Genomic DNA, 19,006 nt, shown 5'->3' with positions numbered 1-19,006 from the left:
CGCCTTTGTTCGCACATTGTGCAACTCATGCACCGTAGGAGTTCGTAGGGATTTTCACCTATGCGCAGTAACAAAAAAAAATCAACATTGTGTGCAGCCCTGAGCCATGGCCATCGTGTACTATATTATTGGCGGACTCTTTTATGTCATATCCTGTAGTTTGCTTATAACATACTTTTTTTTTTACATGAAATACTGCTTTCAATAAATAGAATAAAAATAGATTGTAAGCACTGCACAAAGAGAAATGTATTATACAGTTATTCAATAGTGACAAGCACGAACATTTCCTGGAACGGCTTCTGGAATTGGGGACAGTTGGCAACTACCAATTTGTAAGAACGGGTGGAAATAAACTCGCGTTTCAAACATTTTAGTCATAAATCTCAAACCAGAAAGTCTACTACGGAATTATGCCATCAGTTAAAATGTCCGTTTCCGCATCGGCGGCGGATGTTTACAGTGGGACATGTGTCATGTGTGGACTGGCGGAAGTAAGGGAACGATCACAGCCAGGCAAATGCTGTTCTAGTAATAGCGCTCTCTACCTCTTCCATGTAATATTACAGGAGTGAGAGTACCGACGCTGCTGGCAGACACAGTAACAGCTCTCGCCTTGTCTTTTCATCTCCGTTTTCACGTCAGTGGGGCATCCCCTATAATGTCGGTAGTGCCAAGAACACTGCAGTTTTCAGAGTGGGATACTGGGAAGAGAAGACTGAGATACCTGTACCTGTGCCCCCCCTGCTCATTTAAATTATATCATGGACAGAAAGCAGAGGTTCGTATAGAAAATGATGATGTTACAAAACTATGTGGCTGGGAATAGGAGTTCAGAGTTCTAGTCATAACTGGAGCTAGTAAAAGATAATAACTCATTACACAAAAAAAGTTGAAACCATTAATTGCAATAATATAATAATTATGCAGTGTTGTCATTATAGCTAACGTCCCCTGGACACTGATGTAGAATATCAGACAGAATCCCATTATAATTCCTCTTCCCCAGCCCATCACACCGTCTTTGTGCAGACACATGACACCCACAGTGCCTGCTTCTCACAGTGCTCTGCCAATACTGCCCTCGCTAAGGCCTGCATCCATTGCCTCATGTCTTCCATTACATACCTGTACCTTCCCATTTACTGCTCTGATGTCTCAATAAAGGCTGGAAGACAAAAGTCATGTCTGTGTGCTCCACGTAGTAGAGCTAGGCCAGTTTCTATGCTAGTGCATGCTGAAAATGGCATACATAAAATGGCATATTACTGTAATTTTCTACTTCAGGGTCCATAGGGTATCCACAGGATACCTTGGGGTATAGGTGATGACGTCAGGCATCGGGCACCATAGAGTTAAGTTTTCAGCCTCCCAGGATGCACTAGAGTCCCCCTCCTAAACCCCGCCCCCGAGCCAAGGCATCTCAGTTTCGTTTGGTGCCCGGCCGGTGTCGGATGCACGTGTTTAGAGGGGGGCTAGAATTGGCCCCTGAAGTTTTCTACAAGCAGCTGTGGCTGCTCATCTGGATGTACAGCATGGACAGTCAGTACTGACGTCCATGCTGTCTTCCCTACAGCCCCGCCGGTACCAGAACGCCGGTACTGATCCGGGGATGCTGGTAGGCATCTGGGGTCACAGCTAGCGGTGACCCCAGATGTTTGGCACCATGGCCGGATTCAAGGGGGCAGCAGGTAAGCAGCGGGGTCCTGCTGTGGGTCCCTGCTGAACACATGGTCCAGAGTCCCCAGGCAGGGGGCTCCCTGGGGACTGGCTGCAGCGTGGAGCCAGGTTTCGGACCTGCGCTTCCACTACCCCCCTGGGACAGCGGACCGCAGCTGAGCGGTAGGGGTTAATCGCATGCCAGGGGAGCGCGCCTTCCCTGTAACACAGCCGGCGCCTCCACCGCTGCACATAGCCCTCTCCGCTCTGCTGACTGGCCCTGTGGAAGCGCTCCTCCCCCAGGCCGGCCTCCTCTCTGCTCCTTGGTGGCCATCTGTTGCTGGAAGCATGGTGAGCGCTGCTGGACGCTTAAGATCGGTGGCATCGCGGTCTGGGTCCCCCGGCATACCTCTCCTCCGTTGGTTCAGGTCTGTGTATGCAGCGCTGTGTCCTACAAGGCTCTGTGTCTGCGTAGTTGAGAATCAGCGCTGATAGTGCAGGAATTGATTTCTTTGCATAGTATGTGACTTATGCTAGCGTCTGCTGCCTGTACTTTCACTTTCTACTGTCAGCCTTTTCACTGTCCCTGTTCTTCTTCTGCTAAAGCCCTTGCAGTGCGGTGCTTGCAGGGTGATTCTCCCACTATACTAACAAGTATCAGTGAGAGGGGTCACATACTTACCATCATGTCTGAGAGTGACTTTCCTCTCCAGCTTTTGTGTACTAAGTGTAAGGTACCAATAGCGGAGGGGGAGGGTAACGCGGAGGGGCTATGTCGGCAGTGTTATTTATTGGCGCGGCCAATTACTGTCACGGCTCCGGTACAGGAGACGCCCTGGGCTTGTTTCGCCAAAGCGCTTACAACCCTTGTGGGCCAGTTAGCTCCGCAGCCTACCTTCCCACAGATGGGATTGTCCCAGCAGTCAGTGGTGTCGTCGCCCATGCAGGGTTTCCCGAGACAATTGATGGTACCCCACAGTCTCCCTATTTCCCCTCCTCAGGTCTCTCAGGAGCCTGCGTGGGTCAATTTGCTGAAATGCTCTGTACAGCATTTGTTGGATGTGTTACAAGGGGAGTCTGTGTTGCGGCCTCACAAGCGGCCGGTCGCGTCCCTGTATGCTCCTTATGAGGATGACGACGGGACGTCCGATGATGGTGAGATTCTGGATCTTTCTGACCAGGAACCTCCCCGTACTAAAGAGTCGGACGCTAAGTCTAAGGTTTATATTCCTGGCCTTATTCGTGCAGTCCGAACTGCTTTAGTTATTGATGATGAGCCTCCGGTGTCAAAATCCAAATATGCCTTTTTCAAGGATGTTAAGGGTGACGCCACAGTGTTTCCTCTTTCGGGTCAATTAGTGGACCACTTAGAGGAGGCGTGGAAACATCCAGGCAAACGGTATCAGCCTCAAAGGCGTTTAGCAGTGGCGTATCCGTTTGCATACAATTATTTTGCTAAGTGGGAATCCCCGCCACAGGTGGATTCACATGTGACACGCCTGGTCCGAAGTGCCACATTGCCCATGCGCTCCATGTCCTCCTTAAAGGATGCCACGGACCGTAAGGTGGAAATCTGCCTAAAGTCCGTTTATTCCCTTGCGGGTGGGGGGCAGCCAGGCCGGCTATGGCCATTTGTTGGGTAGCCAGAGCTATGGAGCGCTGGGCAGATACTTTAGAGGCGTCTTTCGATTCTGACTGTTCGGCTGAACAGACCGAGCTGATAGGCAATCTCAGGGATTCGGCCACTTCCATTAACGAAGCGGCTTTAGATATCAGTACCCTGACCTCACGGATTTCTTCGGCTGCATTGGCGGCTCGTCGCACCTTATGGTTCCGATCTTGGAAGGCAGACGCTGATTCCAACAAGGGCCTGGAAGCCTTGCCTTTTAATGGAGAAGTCCTATTTGGTCCGGATCTGGACAAAATTGTAGCCACGCTGGCGGCAGCCAAATCGGCATGTCTCCCGTCTACTGCAGTTCCTTCCAGTTCAGGTACATCGTCCTTTCGGCCTTACAGGGCCCAGGGTAGGCCTAAAGCACAGTCCTTTCCCTGACAGGCTGGCCCCAAGAAGTCGGCCAAGCCCCGGAAGCAGGCCCGGAGTACCAGACGTCCGGCCCCTAAGTCCGATGACAAACCTGCGGCCTGACGGTCCGCAGGTTTGAGGGATCCCAAAGTGGGAGGCCGCCTTCTACGGTTCGCCCAGTGTTGGTCGGTAACCACGACATACAGTTGGGTTCACGAGGTGGTAACTCACGGGTATGCCCTCTCCTTCCGGCACAGGCCCCTGTCCCGATTCTTCACCACGGGTCTTCCATCAGACCGGAACAAAGCCACGGAACTGCGGAAGGTTTTGCACACTATGCTCCAAGCTGGAGTTATAGTGCCTGTTCCTTTTACCCAGAGGGGCCTGGGTTTCTATTCCAATCTGTTTTTGGTGCAGAAACCCAATGGGTCGTACCGTCCGATACTCAACCTCAAAGCACTCAACAACAAGTCATTGCGGGTGCCGAGGTTTCGGATGGAGACCCTACGGTCCATCATTCTGGCGCTGGAACCTGGGGATTACATGGTGTCGTTGGACATACAGGACGCTTATCTGCATGTCCCTATTCTTTTGCGCCATCAACAGTTCCTCAGGTTTACAATCCGCCACGATCACTTCCAGTTCCGGGCACTACCTTTTGGCTTGGCGACACCACCACGTGTGTTCACCAAGGTGATGGCGGTCATGGCGGCTTCCCTGCGGCTGCAGGGAGTCCGCATGTCGCCGTACTTGGACGACCTACTGTTGGTAGCAGGATCTCCGGAGCTCCTTCTGCGCCATTTGGATCTGACGATTGCAGTACTGCAACGGCACGGCTGGTTGATAAACTGGCAAAAGTCCACCCTGATCCCGTCTCAGAGGATTCTGCACCTCGGAGCCTTGTTGGACTCCAGTCAGCAGCGGATCTTTGTGACGGGGGAAAAGATCTCTGCCTTGCAGTTGAGGGTGCGCAGTTGTCTACAGAGTCACTGGGTGTCTCTTCACTCGGCAATGAGGTTACTGGGCTCCATGGTGTCCGTATTCAACATGGTGGAATATGCCCAGTTTCACTCCAGACCTCTGCAGCAATTGATCCTGTCCAAATAGAATGGACTGCCTCAGAGTCTCAAATCCCAGACGATGGTGCTCACTCCGGAGGTTCGCCTGTCCCTTGCCTGGTGGTTGCAGACGACCAATCTCAACAAGGGTCGTCCGTTTTGGGTGCCGAACTGGGTCTTATTGACAACGGACGCCAGTCTTCAGGGCTGGGGAGCGGTCACGGGTTCACACTTGTCTCCAGGGTCATCCCGTGCAGGTCCAGTCGGACAACGCCACCACCGTGGCTTACATAAATCGGCAAGGAGGAACCAGAAGTCTGGCGGCACTCGTAGAGGTGTCCCGCATCCTGATCTGGGCGGAGTGCAATCTCCCGGCCATATCGGCGGTATTCATCCCGGGAGTCCTCAATTGGGAGGCTGACTTTCTCAGTTGCCAGGACGTTCATCCGGGGGAATGGTCTCTGCACCAGGACGTCTTTCAACTTCTGGTGGACAGGTGGGGTCTTCCAGAGATCGACCTCATGGCGTCACGGCACAACAACAAGTTGCCGGTGTACGGGTCTCGCACAAGAGACGAAAAGGCATCTCTGGTGGATGCTCTGTCCGTCCGGTGGACGTTATGGTTTGCTTATCTCTTTCCTCCGTTTTCCCTTCTTCCACATGTAATCTGGAAATTCAAACAGGAAGGAGGGATGCTCCTGTTGATAGCTTCCGCGTGGCCCAGACGGCACTGGTTCTCAGACCTTCAGGGTCTGTCCGTGGACATTCCTCTGCGGTTGCCGCTACGACCGGACCTACTGTCACAGGGTCCTTGTCTTCACCCGGACCTGACTCGGCTGTCTTTGACGGCGTGGCTGTTGAGACGGCCATGTTAAGGTCCAGGGGGTTTTCCAACTCTGTAGTACGCACTATGCTGAGAGCTCGAAAACCATCTTCTGCAAGAATATACCATCGTGTGTGGCATACGGTCTTCCAATGGTGTGGACCGAGAGGTTATGCACCTCGGGAGTTCCGTCTGTCTAGAGTGCTAGCCTTCCTACAGGCGGGACTAGACCATGGGCTTCACCTTGCTTCTTTGAAGGTGCAGGTTTCTGCCCTGTCTGTCTGGTTCCATCGTAGGATTGCTACGATCCCTGATGTGTGCACCTTTATGCAAGGTGTTATTCGAATCCAGCCGCCATTTGTTCCACCGGTGGCGCCTTGGGATTTGGCGGTGGTCCTGAGGGCTCTCCAGGGACCACCGTTTGAACCACTGGGCTCAGTGGATCTTAAATGGCTGACAGCAAAAACAGTTTTCCTTCTGGCAGTCGCTTCGGCCAGACGTGTTTCTGATTTAGGGGCTCTATCTTGTAGACCCCCTTTCTTTATTTTTCATGGGAACAGGGCGGTGCTGCGCACTCGTCCTGATTTTCTTCCCAAAGTTGTTTCCCGGTTTCATATCAACGAGGAAATCGTTGTGCCGGCTTTTAACTCACCTGACCTTTCAGTGGGTGAGGCCACTTTGGACGTTGTGCGGGCCTTAAAGATTTATGTTGACCGCACTTCTTCATTTCGGAAGTCTGACGCCTTGTTTGTCCTCTATGGCTTCCGTAAAAAGGGTTGGCCTGCTTCAAAGCAAACTTTGGCAGGTTGGATCCGTATGGCAATTTCAGAAGCTTATCTTCATGAAGGTCTGCCGGTTCCTTCCTCTGTGAGGGCTCATTCCACTAGGTCTGTGGGTCCTTCGTGGGCAGCTCGACGTGGTGCCTCTGCAGTCCAGATCTGCAAGGCTGCCACGTGGTCCTCTGTCCATACCTTTGTGAGGTATTACGCGTTTAATACCTTTGCCTCTCAGGATGCTTCCTTCGGGTGGCGGATTCTCCTTTCTGCACAGGAGCGTCCCCACCCTTAAAGGATACTGCTTTGGGACATCCCCAAGGTATCCTGTGGATACCCTATGGACCCTGAAGTAGAAAATATGAGATATGGTAAGAACTTACCCTTGTTATCTCTATTTCTACGAAGTCCATAGGGTTCCACAGGACTCCTGCCCTGTCGCACCTGTGCTGCAGATGGGCTTTACTCTGGTCACCGGTTTTTCCGTCTCCCTCTGGTGAGAATGTGATTCTTGTGTGTGTCCAGATCTTTTTTCTCTCTCTTCCTTTTCCTCCTCCGGCCTATGGCTTGGTACGTAACTGAGATGCCTTGGCTCGGGGGCGGGGTATAGGAGGGGGACCCTAGTGCCTCCTGGGAGGCTGAAAACTTAACTCTAAGGTGCCCGATGCCTGACGTCATCACCTATACCCCAAGGTATCCTGTAGAACCCTATGGACTTCGTAGAAATAGAGATAACAAAGGTAAGTTCTTACCATATCTCATATTTTTCATTACCTTTTGGGTGACAAGTGCAGAAAAGCAGTTGAAGAGGGGTAGGTCCTTTGCTCAGCTTTGTGATTGACTGGGAGAAGTTTTAAAGGGGACTTTCAGTGCTTTAGAGCAGTGTTCTCAGGCTCTGTCCGCAGGAGCCCCAACGGTTCACGTTTCCAGACCACCCACCCGGTGCACAGGTGTATTAATTACTAAGTCCCATTTTGAAGATCCACATGTGGTTTGGAAAATATGAACTGTTAATCTGGGTACACACGTACCGTTGTGTGTACCCAGCGATGTTATGCCTGACATATCGGGCGTCCGGTACACAGTACGTGATTTGGTGCCCTAACGCCCCATATGTCGGGCACCGGCTCCACTCATCTGCCTGGCGTCGGCAGCTGGGTTGTTCCATCGGCCTTACATACAGGCCGACAAATTTGCCCCCAAGGACGACCTGCGGGAGCGCACATGGTCGTCCACAGTGGGTACACATTTGGCAATGTGGACGTTATGTCAGCCCATTCCGTTGGATCGGGCGACATATCGTCAAATGTGTTCCCACCATTAGGGGTCCTGAGGACCAAGCTTGAGAAGCACTGCTTTAGAGGGCAATTTTTAATTGCTGTCAGAATAAAGAATATGAATTCTAGGAATATGAGGATTGGTTTCCCAAAATGGAAAGTTAAAATACGAGTGAACTACTCTATTTTATTCTATCTATCTATCTATCTATCTATCTATCTATCTATCTATCTATCTATCTATCTATCTATCATTTTTAAACATCTCAGCCAATCATAACAAGTCACATTGTTCTATCACTGGAGATGTTTGGTCATTTGCTGGCTTTGTGCATTCAATCTCTGGTCATTTCTGCACCACTCCTTTAGTTTGGTTGTAAAATCCTAACTTCCTAACTATTACTTAATTCTTGAAATAAAAATAAATATTATAAATGTTGACAAAGTAATGATGAGGGGCGTGGGGCCAGCCAGCACCCGGAAGCACGGCAGTGTCTGGAGTGTCTAGTAGACACTCTGTACAGCTGTATATACGGCAGAGTGCCTGCCTGTAGCATCCAAAGGACACTATGGGCAGCACTGCCACAGCGTTACCTGCTGCAGGGTGATGTTCCAGGCACCCTGCTAGCCACAAGCAAGGGCCATGAAGCAGCGACAGTGCCACCCACAGAGCCCTGTGTTCCGTGCATCGACACCGGTTGCACACCCCTAGTTACGACCCTCGATGATAGTTCATATCTCATAATTGTTTTCATGTTGTATCTCCTCTAGGTTGGGATATATTCAAGACCAAACAAACCTTTCACTTTTTTTTGCTTTTATGTTGTTTTATTTTGCAGGACAACATGATTCCAGTTTTTCTTGGTGCTGATGTTGTCTCACATACAGGAACTAGAACAGAAAATCATCCAAAAATTCATGCGAAGTTTGCAAAGAAGGGTCTGTCAGCGAGGCTTAATTTTAGCCCTGGTAATGGAGATCTTTTTTTCATTTAAAGTTGCACTGTAATCAGAAGGGGATATTGTATATTTATGCTTAGATACTGCGTTAGGGGCCTGATTCACAGTTGGGAATATAGTAAGATATAGCAAGTAACTGTGCATTTTGGTAAAACCATGCTGCACTGCAGGTGTGCAGATGTAAAATGTGCAGAGATTTGGATTTTGGAGAGGTGTGTCCAAACTGACATCTACACTGCAGTGAGAAAATAAAGCTGTCCCGTATTTGTGGACTACATGCAAAAGCAGCCAGTATTTACCCTGCATGCAAAAAAAAAAATTCTGTATTCACACTTCTTGCATTGCAATATGGTTTGTGCAGGTACACAGTTACTTGCTCTATCTTACTCTATTCCCAACTCTGAATCAGTTCCTAGGTTTTAAATTCCATGTAGTGGTATTGGCTGATATTAAAAGTGTTTACATGTTGGCGAAAGGTTCAGTCCACTTGAGGTTAGACAGCAAGTAAGGAATAGCTGACTTCTCCTCTTGTTGGCTATACAACGAAGCAAAACACCAGTTTTCCAGTGTAACACTGTATTTTTAAAGGGTGGACTTAAGATGGGTACACACTAGACGATATGTTGCCAGATCCGACATATCGTCCATATCGGCAAGTGTGTACCCACTATGAGGTCCATGCGCGCTGCTGCGGGGTCGTTCATCGCATTGACAGATTGAGCGTACATGGTGTTCAATCTGTCAATTTGATGAACGACCCCATGCTAATAGATGCGGCAGGTGAGCGACATGTCGCGCGGTCGTTTACCAGATAGTGTGGTGTCAAACGATTGCACAATATGTAATCTGTACCCGGCTTCAGACTGGTCATCTGGGTTTGTTTTACCAGTCATTTTACTTTTAATGCCAAACTTAGGATCTGGCTCTACAAGTTCCCAAATCTTAGATTACTTCTATTAGTTTGTACATTTTTTAATCACATGTATTATATGGCTTCTTTTTTTTTTTGTTTATAAATAAAATATACAGGCTGTAAATTATAAAGTGCATCTAATGGTAAACTTAGTTTAGGCTGGTAAAACTGGGTTTTGCTGCGTAAGCAGACAGGTTTTTTATGTTTCCAATAATAATTTGTTATATTATACATCTTCTCTTTACAGATTTCAAGTTTGAGAGGCTGAGGTTACCTGGCGGACTGAATAACTTGTGGTTCTATAGTATTCAGGGACTTTTTAAAGTGGCTTTTGACATGTACAGCAGAGAAGAACAGCTGGCAGTCATTGAAAGTCTTCAGGTACTGATTAGCTGTCAGTTTGCATGTATGTTTATGTTACGGTCCAATATATGTAATTTATTTTATTCAGCCTTTACACAATCAGGTTTTTAAAGGCTCTTTTACTAATCATGGTTGGCAGGTGTTTGCAAAAATAGCCTTATTTTATAAGGTTTCAAAATAAAGGGGGGGGCTGACTATATATGGTGCATAACCCCCCGTCCCCCAGTGCTAAAAGAGTTCCCCCCGCCCATGACCTAGCCCTGCCCCCTCACATTGTTGCAGAGCACAGCGGAGCGTGATGCAAGGCTGACTGATCATCAGTTCCCCCTGCTTCCAATGATCTCTGAATGTAGAGATCAGCATATTTGTGCTATGTTCCCCTCCTTGCACTTTTACTTTAGGTGCATGTGTCCCAGAGTGCTGTTTGCAAAGCATTCTGGGGCGCGCTTCTGGCAGTGATGGTAGCGGTCACAGACCGCCACATCACTGCAGGGGGGATGCAGAATGCCTGGGGACAGAGCGGCTGGCTTGGTCACATGTGATGCAACCTTGTTGGATGAAGCACTTCTGGCTCCAATCGCATCACATGCAATCACGTCAGTTAAGTGGTTAAAAACAAGATATCCTGGAGCAACTAAATGTTAGGAAGCTCACTAATGTATACAGCAATAAAGCATGTGTTAAATGAAAATAATATATACTACTGGACTGGTAATTGGGACATAAAATTACTCTTAAATACAAGGGAATTTCTAAATTACAGCTATATTTGTTAAAAAAAAAAAAAAAGACAATTACTCTTTAAAAAAGGTAAAACAACACAATCACACTATGAATTGCATGTGACTCATACTGGCGGTATTAGCATCGGAACCCCTTGGCCACTGGTTCCCCAAATATCTGGATATCTTCAAGGGGTTGGATAAGTGGGTCCCAATGCAAACGATCTCCAAAAGTTGGTCCAGTCCAGTAGTACACACCCTGATTCTGAAGCGTTCCGACCTACAGTATGTACAGTGCTGACAGCAGAGGAGACATTCCCGGGAAGTGTGCTGCAGTGTTTATTCTCCATACACTGTGTGCTAGGGAGAATAGACACCTGTCCTGCGTCTGCTCTCCCCACACAGCTGTTCCATTCCAGTATACGGTAGTATTATTTTACTACACCAGTTAAAAAGTAAATAAAGAAAGAGAATATTAAATAAATAATATGAAATCTAGCATGCTACTAAGCAATCATCACTACCACAAAAGGTTCTTAAGTACTTATTTCATAATTTCATCTAACTACAGTACATTAGCAATAGATCTAAGGCTTTACGTTATAGCTGCTGTGTCAGATGTCTTTTACTACAGATCTCCAAGAAAGTGTAATTATTAGAAAGAGAAGTTGTCATGACCTAACTCACCTGAGCATGCATAACGTGGGTGTGAAAGGGTTAATCAACACAATTTACAGAAAAAGGGATAAACACAATCGATCACAGCATACTCCAAGTACTTTTTGCATAATTCTACTACCCAAATAAATAAATTACAATTTCTTATATAATTCCACAACTTTTTAAAAACTCTTAAGTGAAAGAAGTGTGATAATATTCTTTTTATTGCCTTTAGTTCAAAAAACAATTCTAGTAACAAGTTATCTAAATAGAATACAAGTTTTCTGGAACATAGCATAGCTTTAACAAAAAGACCATGAAAAGAGTGAAGATTTGCGCACATACACATAGGAAACATGACTTTTATGTGGATCCCTTGGGGGGAATACAGTATCTCCATCGCTACCTTATATGCTGGTATCTATTGCTAACACATCTCGTATTTATGTTCTACGGCTTACAAAATTTGTCCAGAGATTTTCTCAAACATGGATATGGAAGGAACTGCTTTAGCGTGTTTTGTTTCCTATGTGATGTTGTGTGGTCACAAGGAATGACATATTTTTTTGTGTCGAGGGGGCAGTGCTATGAATGGAATATATACAATTTGTCGACAGTGACAAGCATTTTAACTGTTGGCAGTATAACTTTTAACATTCTACTTTAATAACAACATGGAGTTTAATAATGTTTGAAATGATACTGTTTAAAGTTGTACTGCCGACACCATTAAAATGCTTTAAATAGCATTTTAATTTTGTTATCATCGTGGTGCTGTAATAGCGCTGCCGTCCATGACTTTGTCGACAATGTTACTGTCTACCTAATGACTGCATACCCATTAAACCATAGTTGACTGGTTGTCTTTGAAATGGGGAGGAGGCTTGAACTGCACACCCTAATTTTAAACATAATAAGAGGTACTACTATGCTGAGACTTGTAGTACAATGCAGGGGACAAAGAATGCAGGTGCACACTCTAAGTACTAAGAACAATGATAGTCAAAATAATCCTGTTAAACTCTACAATTAACATGGAGTATAAGGGGAATATTTACTATTGTGAGAGTTTTTAGAAGTGGAGATGTTGCCCATAGCAACCTACCAGATTCTAGATATTATGTTCTAGAAGGTGCTAGTTAAATGTTATGTAGAATCAGATTGGCAGTTATGAGCATCATCTCCATTTCTAAAAACTCTCACTTTAGTACATATACTCCTAAGTGAGGTTCTTAGTACATGTTTGGCTAAAAATGTTTGCCCATCCACCGAGTCAAGGTGGACCCCATAAGATGGGTCCCTAACATCCCTAATACTAACACACTATGTCAATTTATCCAGGACTTGCATATAATAGTGCCCATTCTAATATGTAGACAGCAATGTAGGAACCTGTACTAATATAAAACAGATGCAGGGCAGATGGGTGGGGTGCAAATACCAAGCAGAAGGCATCTCAGCCTTCAAGTGTACAATATATACACAAATATAGTGGAAAGGAGGAGGGGGCTTGGACTGCACAACCTTATTTTAAACATAATAAGAGGTGCTACCATGCTGAGACTTGTAGTACAATGCAGGGTACAAAGGATGCAGGTGCACACTCTAAGTACTAAGAACACTGATAGTCAAAGTGATCCTGATAAACTTACTCACTTATACGCCATATTAATTGTATAGTTTATAAGGATTATTATGACTCTCCTTGTTCTTAGTACTTAGAGTGTGCACCTGCATTCTTTGTCCCCTGGTTGTCTTTGAAACCAGGCATGTCTGTATGAGCAATTCAAGGTAGGCGATCCGAACCAGGCCTCTGTAGCATACATGAAAATATTTAGTCATTTGGTAACTGAAGCAGTGATTTCACAGGTTATCTATAATAAATTATACCTTTGGAAGGTATACTGACCATATTAATATATTTTATTTTGTATTGATAAGGAGTACAATTGAAATAATTATGGAAATGGCTTAATAATTAAATGTATTTCCATCTTTAAATTACATTTTACTCAGATACTGCTGACAAGATTATGGCTTAATCAGAACTAGAAAAATATTTTTTCAAGTTTTTAAGGTATCTTTTACTCTATTTCAGTGCATAATCTAATATGCCATGTTTATGCATGCCAATCTAGGCACTTGTGCTCAACCCATATGCCTTCCAGGCCATTGTTTTGCAGGCCGCAAGGCTGATATAGTGGGACAATAGACGCTGGACAGTAATACTACTGGGGTATATGTTTACCAGGTACACCTCTATCTATCTTGTGCTGCATCTCATTTGGCTGTGGAGGTGGAGTCTCCTGGTCCCCATTTATTCTCCTTTAATATATATTAAGGTAACTGTAACATAGTATTTTATAAGAAGTTTGGTAACCCAAAGAGCACACTCTATCCTTTTGCTTCCTCCCATTAGTCCTTTTACCTAGCCAGAGGTGCATCCCACATCTCTGTTTACCTTTTTATATTATTTACCAGCCTCTAATGTAAGTCCTATATTTCTGCTTGTTCCAGGACCTCTGGAAGTCTCACCTTAAAGATGATCCTCTAAGCAAATGTTATGACCTGAATATCTGCCTCGGAGCCAGAGAGTATGTGGTGCCAGTCTATAACCAGTCAGAGGGACCTAAAAGCCATGACCAATTAAGCTGTTCTTCCAGTCTTACTGATGAAATTCCTAGGATTATCCGTAGTATTCCAGCAGAACACAACTACTGCATGACCAAGTGTGATGGAGCTAGGATACCACAAGTTAATGTGGATAATGAATTCTTCATTCAACGGATTAAATGTTTGTGGGGGATGTGCTCTAGCACAGTAATTAACCTTAGTGGACAATTGATGAAGACAGTTGTGGCATTGTTAGATGTTGTTGAACAAGCACTCAGTGGACATATGTACCTGGATAAGATGATTACAAGCATTGTGGAACTTCTGGAAGCAGCAAGTCATTTGCAGGACAAGGACGATGCTGAGAAAGAGAGCTACTCTGTGTATGACAACCGGCTGCTGCTTGAGGTTAGCAGCTGGCTGGGAAACCGGTTCCACAGTGAGAACGACCGTATCAGTCAACAGGTGGAAGAGTTTAAGAGGAAACACATAGATCGCATCTCAGACTTACCTCCCGCTGAGGAGCTGATTGCTGCTTTATTTCCCAATGCCATGAAAGTTTTTTTACTCAAGTGGATGGGACTTTATGATGATGCTTCAGTATCTAAACTGCAGAGTGAATATCCAATTTTACTTCTTATTTTGGAATTCGCAAATCGAAATCTTATCACAGGAGTTGCTCATGTTTTATACTCCACATTGATATGTAAATAACTGAATAGTATTCTAATACAGCAGACTTACCCCAAATATAATTCTATTGTAAACAAGTGAACAATCAGTTAATGGCTAAATATTTAAATATTGTTACCTTCATATATTCAACTCCTCACACCAACTAGATCCAAGATCCCGCCGTGCCCATGAGTTGGTGCCTGCAGAATTCCACAGCTGAAGTAAGATATCTCTGACATCACCTGTGGCTCCCTAGATGTAGGACTGTGGCAAGTAATTCAGGTGATGACTTATACCCACTGCATAATTGCTGATCACAGTTCCTTAAATATTCTAAATCCGTTAGCTTGGGTATTTACATTTCTGCAAAATGCCATATTGTGGAAGTTGCAGTCTTAATGTTAATTCTTGCTATTAAATATTTTAAGGTGGATCTTAACTAGGGCTAAAACAACTTGTTTTTTTTCTCATTCTTTATCTCCCTTATGTTTGTATAGCTGGGTACAAAATGATAGATATATTGCCTGTTCCATTGAACCGGAGATATATCTACAGTACGTCGTTCACAGACATAGCCGGTCTGCTGTGCCCGTCCAGTTGAGCTCTCAAGCCTGGCACATTAGGTAGACATATAGGTAAATGTGTATACCCTTACCAATCGTCGTCGGGACGACCAAACCTAGTGTGTACCCAAATTAAGTCTCTAGTTTAATTTGAAGTGGATAGGTGTAGAAACCCCCTGAGGCCAATCAGATTATCAAAATGTGTATAGCTGCACAGCATATTCTGGGGTGGAATGTGCTGAATTTGTGGGTGGCAGTAACCTGTCCACTTGTATGATTACATTAATCAGGACTGAGCTTTATATGATAAGAGTAGTATCAGGATGAGAAATAAAAAGAATGTTAGCAGAAAGATAGTGAAATAGAGCAGGATCCTCATTAGCACATTTGAGACTTGTGCATACGTCTAGAACTGTACTGACTAGACTGCATATTTAACATTTTATATAATGCTTACTTATTGCAACAATTTATGCAAACAATTCAGTGCAACTATTCACCTTTGTTAATGATACAGGTGTGTCCGCATACATTATTGCAGCAGTCGCGCTAAACAGTGCAACTTGGTTTGCGCCGTGTGTCTTTTTAGCATCTTTTTCACCCGAAAATGCGTCTTTGGCCCGTATTCAGTTAGAGGCGAAAAGTTGGAAAAGTTTCGCCTGTCCGACTTTCCGCCTCCTTCGCCTGTTTCAGAGGCGAAAACTTTCTGTGCGCGTCCCCGCTTTTCGCCCTATTCAATTCCTAAATAGGCGAAGGCGGAAAGCGGCGAATGCTGAACAGGCGGAAAGTACTGTCAGAATTGGGGAAATCAGTCTGTACCCCAAAATAAGATGCTCTAACATAGGGAATCAATGTTGCTGTGTACTAATAGCCCTAATAAAAGTGTTTGGGGTACTTAAGTAGTTTAAATTGTTTCTTATTAGGGTCTTTGTAAAAATAGTGAAGAATGGCATAAAGCAGTATTATTTGGTGAAAATAAGTAGTCCAGTCAAATTTGGGGGTACTTGAAAATGGGTGCAAGCATGTTTTTATGTCTGTAAATTGAAATTTTAAAAAACGTGAAAAACCACCCTCATACATGCACCTGCAACCTCAGAAAACACCTGACCCATGCTTAAAGCACCCCAAGAAGCCTATTTCGCTAGTTTTTATACTTGTCCCCCCACTTTTTACTTTTTAGCCCCCAAAACGAAAGTACTTTTTTGGGGTGTTTTGAGGTAATTTATTTTTTATTTTTGGTTGATTTGTCCTTTGGGGGGCTGTCCTAAGGGTTCTGAGTCGTTTGCACCCCAAAATAACGATGTTGCACTTATTTTCACCTGCTATTCATAGGAGATACTTTTCGCCTATTAGGCAAAATCGTCCTGGAATTGAATATGGAGATACTTTGAAAACAGGCGGAAAGTCTGAATCCACGGAAACTTATCTCCAAATGGCACTTTTTGCCTCTAATTGAATCCAGCCCTTTGTCGCAAACGTATGAGACAAATCAATACACAAGACTTCACTGATAATTTTGATATGCGACTGAGCCACAGTTTTTTTCCATGTCAAGTTCCGTTGTGCTTTATCAAATGAATCGGTGCAGTCTCATGAAGCGTTTTGTCCGTTTGCGACTCAAACGTATTTCGGGGGCGAAAAAGACACTCAGAGCAAGCAATATAACATAAACCAATAGGCGCTAATTATTCCTGTCTGCTAATAACACCACTCATGAACTGATTATTTAGCTGCTGTTCCAATTAAGTCTCTGCAGGCTTAACACTATATCAGAAAAATAAAAAAAGAAAATTGAGGAACTGCGCTTTAACTGTCAATGAGTGTTTAAATCATCCAGTACACATAAAACATCAAATAACATAATTTATTAAAATCTGAAAATACAATATTGCATGGGTCCCAGCAAATATAAAAATATTGCACAAAAAGAGTATTATTATGCAATAGCAGCAGTGGCATATATAACTATTTACTGTCCAGATCTCTGAAAGTAAAGAGAACGAGGAAGCACCGCTCTTATTCCAGCATATTGTGTGTTAAATATCCGCTGATAGAATGCGGTAATGTCCGTAATATTATTGAATAAGATATATAGTTTCTCACCCTTAAATCTGCACAATGATTCCAGTGTGATCCGGTGATAGCCCAGTAATTGTGGGACTTGTAAATAGGACTGCTTCTCCGGATGGCAGTTTCCAATAATGGATCCTCGGTCCGTTGGCTTCCAGCATCAATCCTGCTCTCAAGATATGTCCACACGGTGACACTGCCGTCTCTACCATGTGATGGGCTGCGAGTGCTGGGAAGGCTAGCGGCTTGCGGCTGACCGCCAATGGGTAGACAAGAGGCTATACACACAGTCGCGAAGGTGAAGAAACAAATGGATGTTGGTTTGTAGCGGTGCTGTAAATAATTGCTGGATCCCTGCTTGTAATGGCAGTTTCAGGTTTTCCTTTCTATACCCTTAGGTAATTTTTAAGCAAAAAGCCTTTTTATAGGGTTGGGTACGGAATCCCGGCGAATACGGACAACGACATTCCGACAGGATTAGGTAAGTATCCTAACTCTTCCCCCACCCACCTTTCTCACAGCCTAGCCCTCCCCCCACAGCCTAGCCTTAACCCTCCCCCTAGTGCCAAATCCCTAAACCTAACCCTAATACTTGCTCGTCGGGTTTCTGGAACCAGGATTCCAATTGCTTGGATTTTGGCGCCGGGATCCTGACTGCGGAATGCTAGCTACATCTCTATTTATACTCCTGGTATGACAATTTTGTTTCTATTTTATAGATTTTTTTTTTTTTTCAACAATTTACCTGCAATTTAGTAAATTTAAAAAAACAAACAAACATTTGTCTGTGTTGCACCTTTTCTATAAAACAATTGTGCATTTAAAGCTTTATATAGTGTGTATTGATGCACTCAATTCATGCAATAAGTTGTCTAGTTTCCTAAATTGTGTGCGCTCATTTAATTTTTATTTATTTTCTATAAATCGCACAAAAAGTGGTAGTAACATTGTGAGTGCCAGAGATACAAAAGTATGAGTCACTTCTATTGAAAGGCTTGTTCAACTTTTTTTTTTTTTAATAAATGGATTATTTTTAGCTATTTTGTCACCTGCCGACAACTATTGATCATTCTAGTCTTCGATTATATAGGAACTGATGATGTTTGAAAAAACAAAACAAAAGTAAATATCATTTGTGTGGGTACTGCATTGAAATATTACTGATAATAAAGTCAGAATGTGATCATTCTTAAAGTGCCAAAATAGGCTCCACACCAGTGGTTGCCAACCTTAATTCAGGTGTGAGCTACTTGAGAAAAATTATACCTCCTGAAGATTTACTAAAATTGTAGAAAAAAAAATCTGGCTAATAACCAAACAATTGAAGGTCATTTGATGATAATGAAAAAAATGTTTAATAGAAAACAACAATGCATTTAATTATTACAGTGATATTATAGTTTGTAAATAACGTTTAACAACAGGCACATTTTACTGTTAATTACCAGCTCCAAGGAGATAAATGCAGAAGAGGAGCAAAAGATATAGGCAGGGCTGCTGTGTGATTTTCTGGCAGGGCTGAGCGGAAGTCACTCGCTCCGCCATAGCGTAGACGCCGTGGGTGGAACCACAGGGAAGCACGCCAGGCGATTCCTGTAGAGGCTGCAGCAATCGCCTGACAAGCTTTCCTGTGGCTCCACCCTTGGCGTCAACGACACGGGGGAGCGTGTGTGTCAGAGGTCATTTCCTCCTAGTTGACTAGCAGCTAGGTTAACTACCAAAATTAAGACCGCGAGCTACCGGTTGGCGACCACTGCTCCACACCATATGTTTTAGAAACAAACTTCATTAAAAAAGTGCCATTTTCTAACACCATCCACCACAAATCGCTACCCCAAGTTATGAAAATAAATAT

General features: G+C 44.5%; 1 protein-coding gene across 1 annotated transcript; it reads left to right on the top strand.

Annotated features, from left to right (window-relative positions):
• The first annotated feature begins 481 nt into the window (after nucleotides 1-481).
• On the top strand, nucleotides 482-14,957 carry LOC148502916 (uncharacterized). The gene is made up of 4 exons (XM_088449083.1): nucleotides 482-781; nucleotides 8,453-8,582; nucleotides 9,733-9,866; nucleotides 13,748-14,957. The coding sequence occupies exons 1-4, from the start codon at nucleotides 662-664 to the stop codon at nucleotides 14,555-14,557; spliced, it is 1,194 nt and encodes a 397-aa protein (XP_088305209.1). The 5' UTR covers nucleotides 482-661; the 3' UTR covers nucleotides 14,558-14,957.
• Nucleotides 14,958-19,006: the final 4,049 nt, after the last annotated feature.

This window comes from Taudactylus pleione, unplaced genomic scaffold, assembly GCF_031769625.1.
Source record: "Taudactylus pleione unplaced genomic scaffold, aTauple2 ptg000479l, whole genome shotgun sequence".
Taxonomy (NCBI): domain Eukaryota; kingdom Metazoa; phylum Chordata; class Amphibia; order Anura; family Myobatrachidae; genus Taudactylus; species Taudactylus pleione.
The sequence above is the reverse complement of the archived record's forward strand: the minus strand, read 5'-3'. Positions and strand labels throughout refer to the sequence as shown.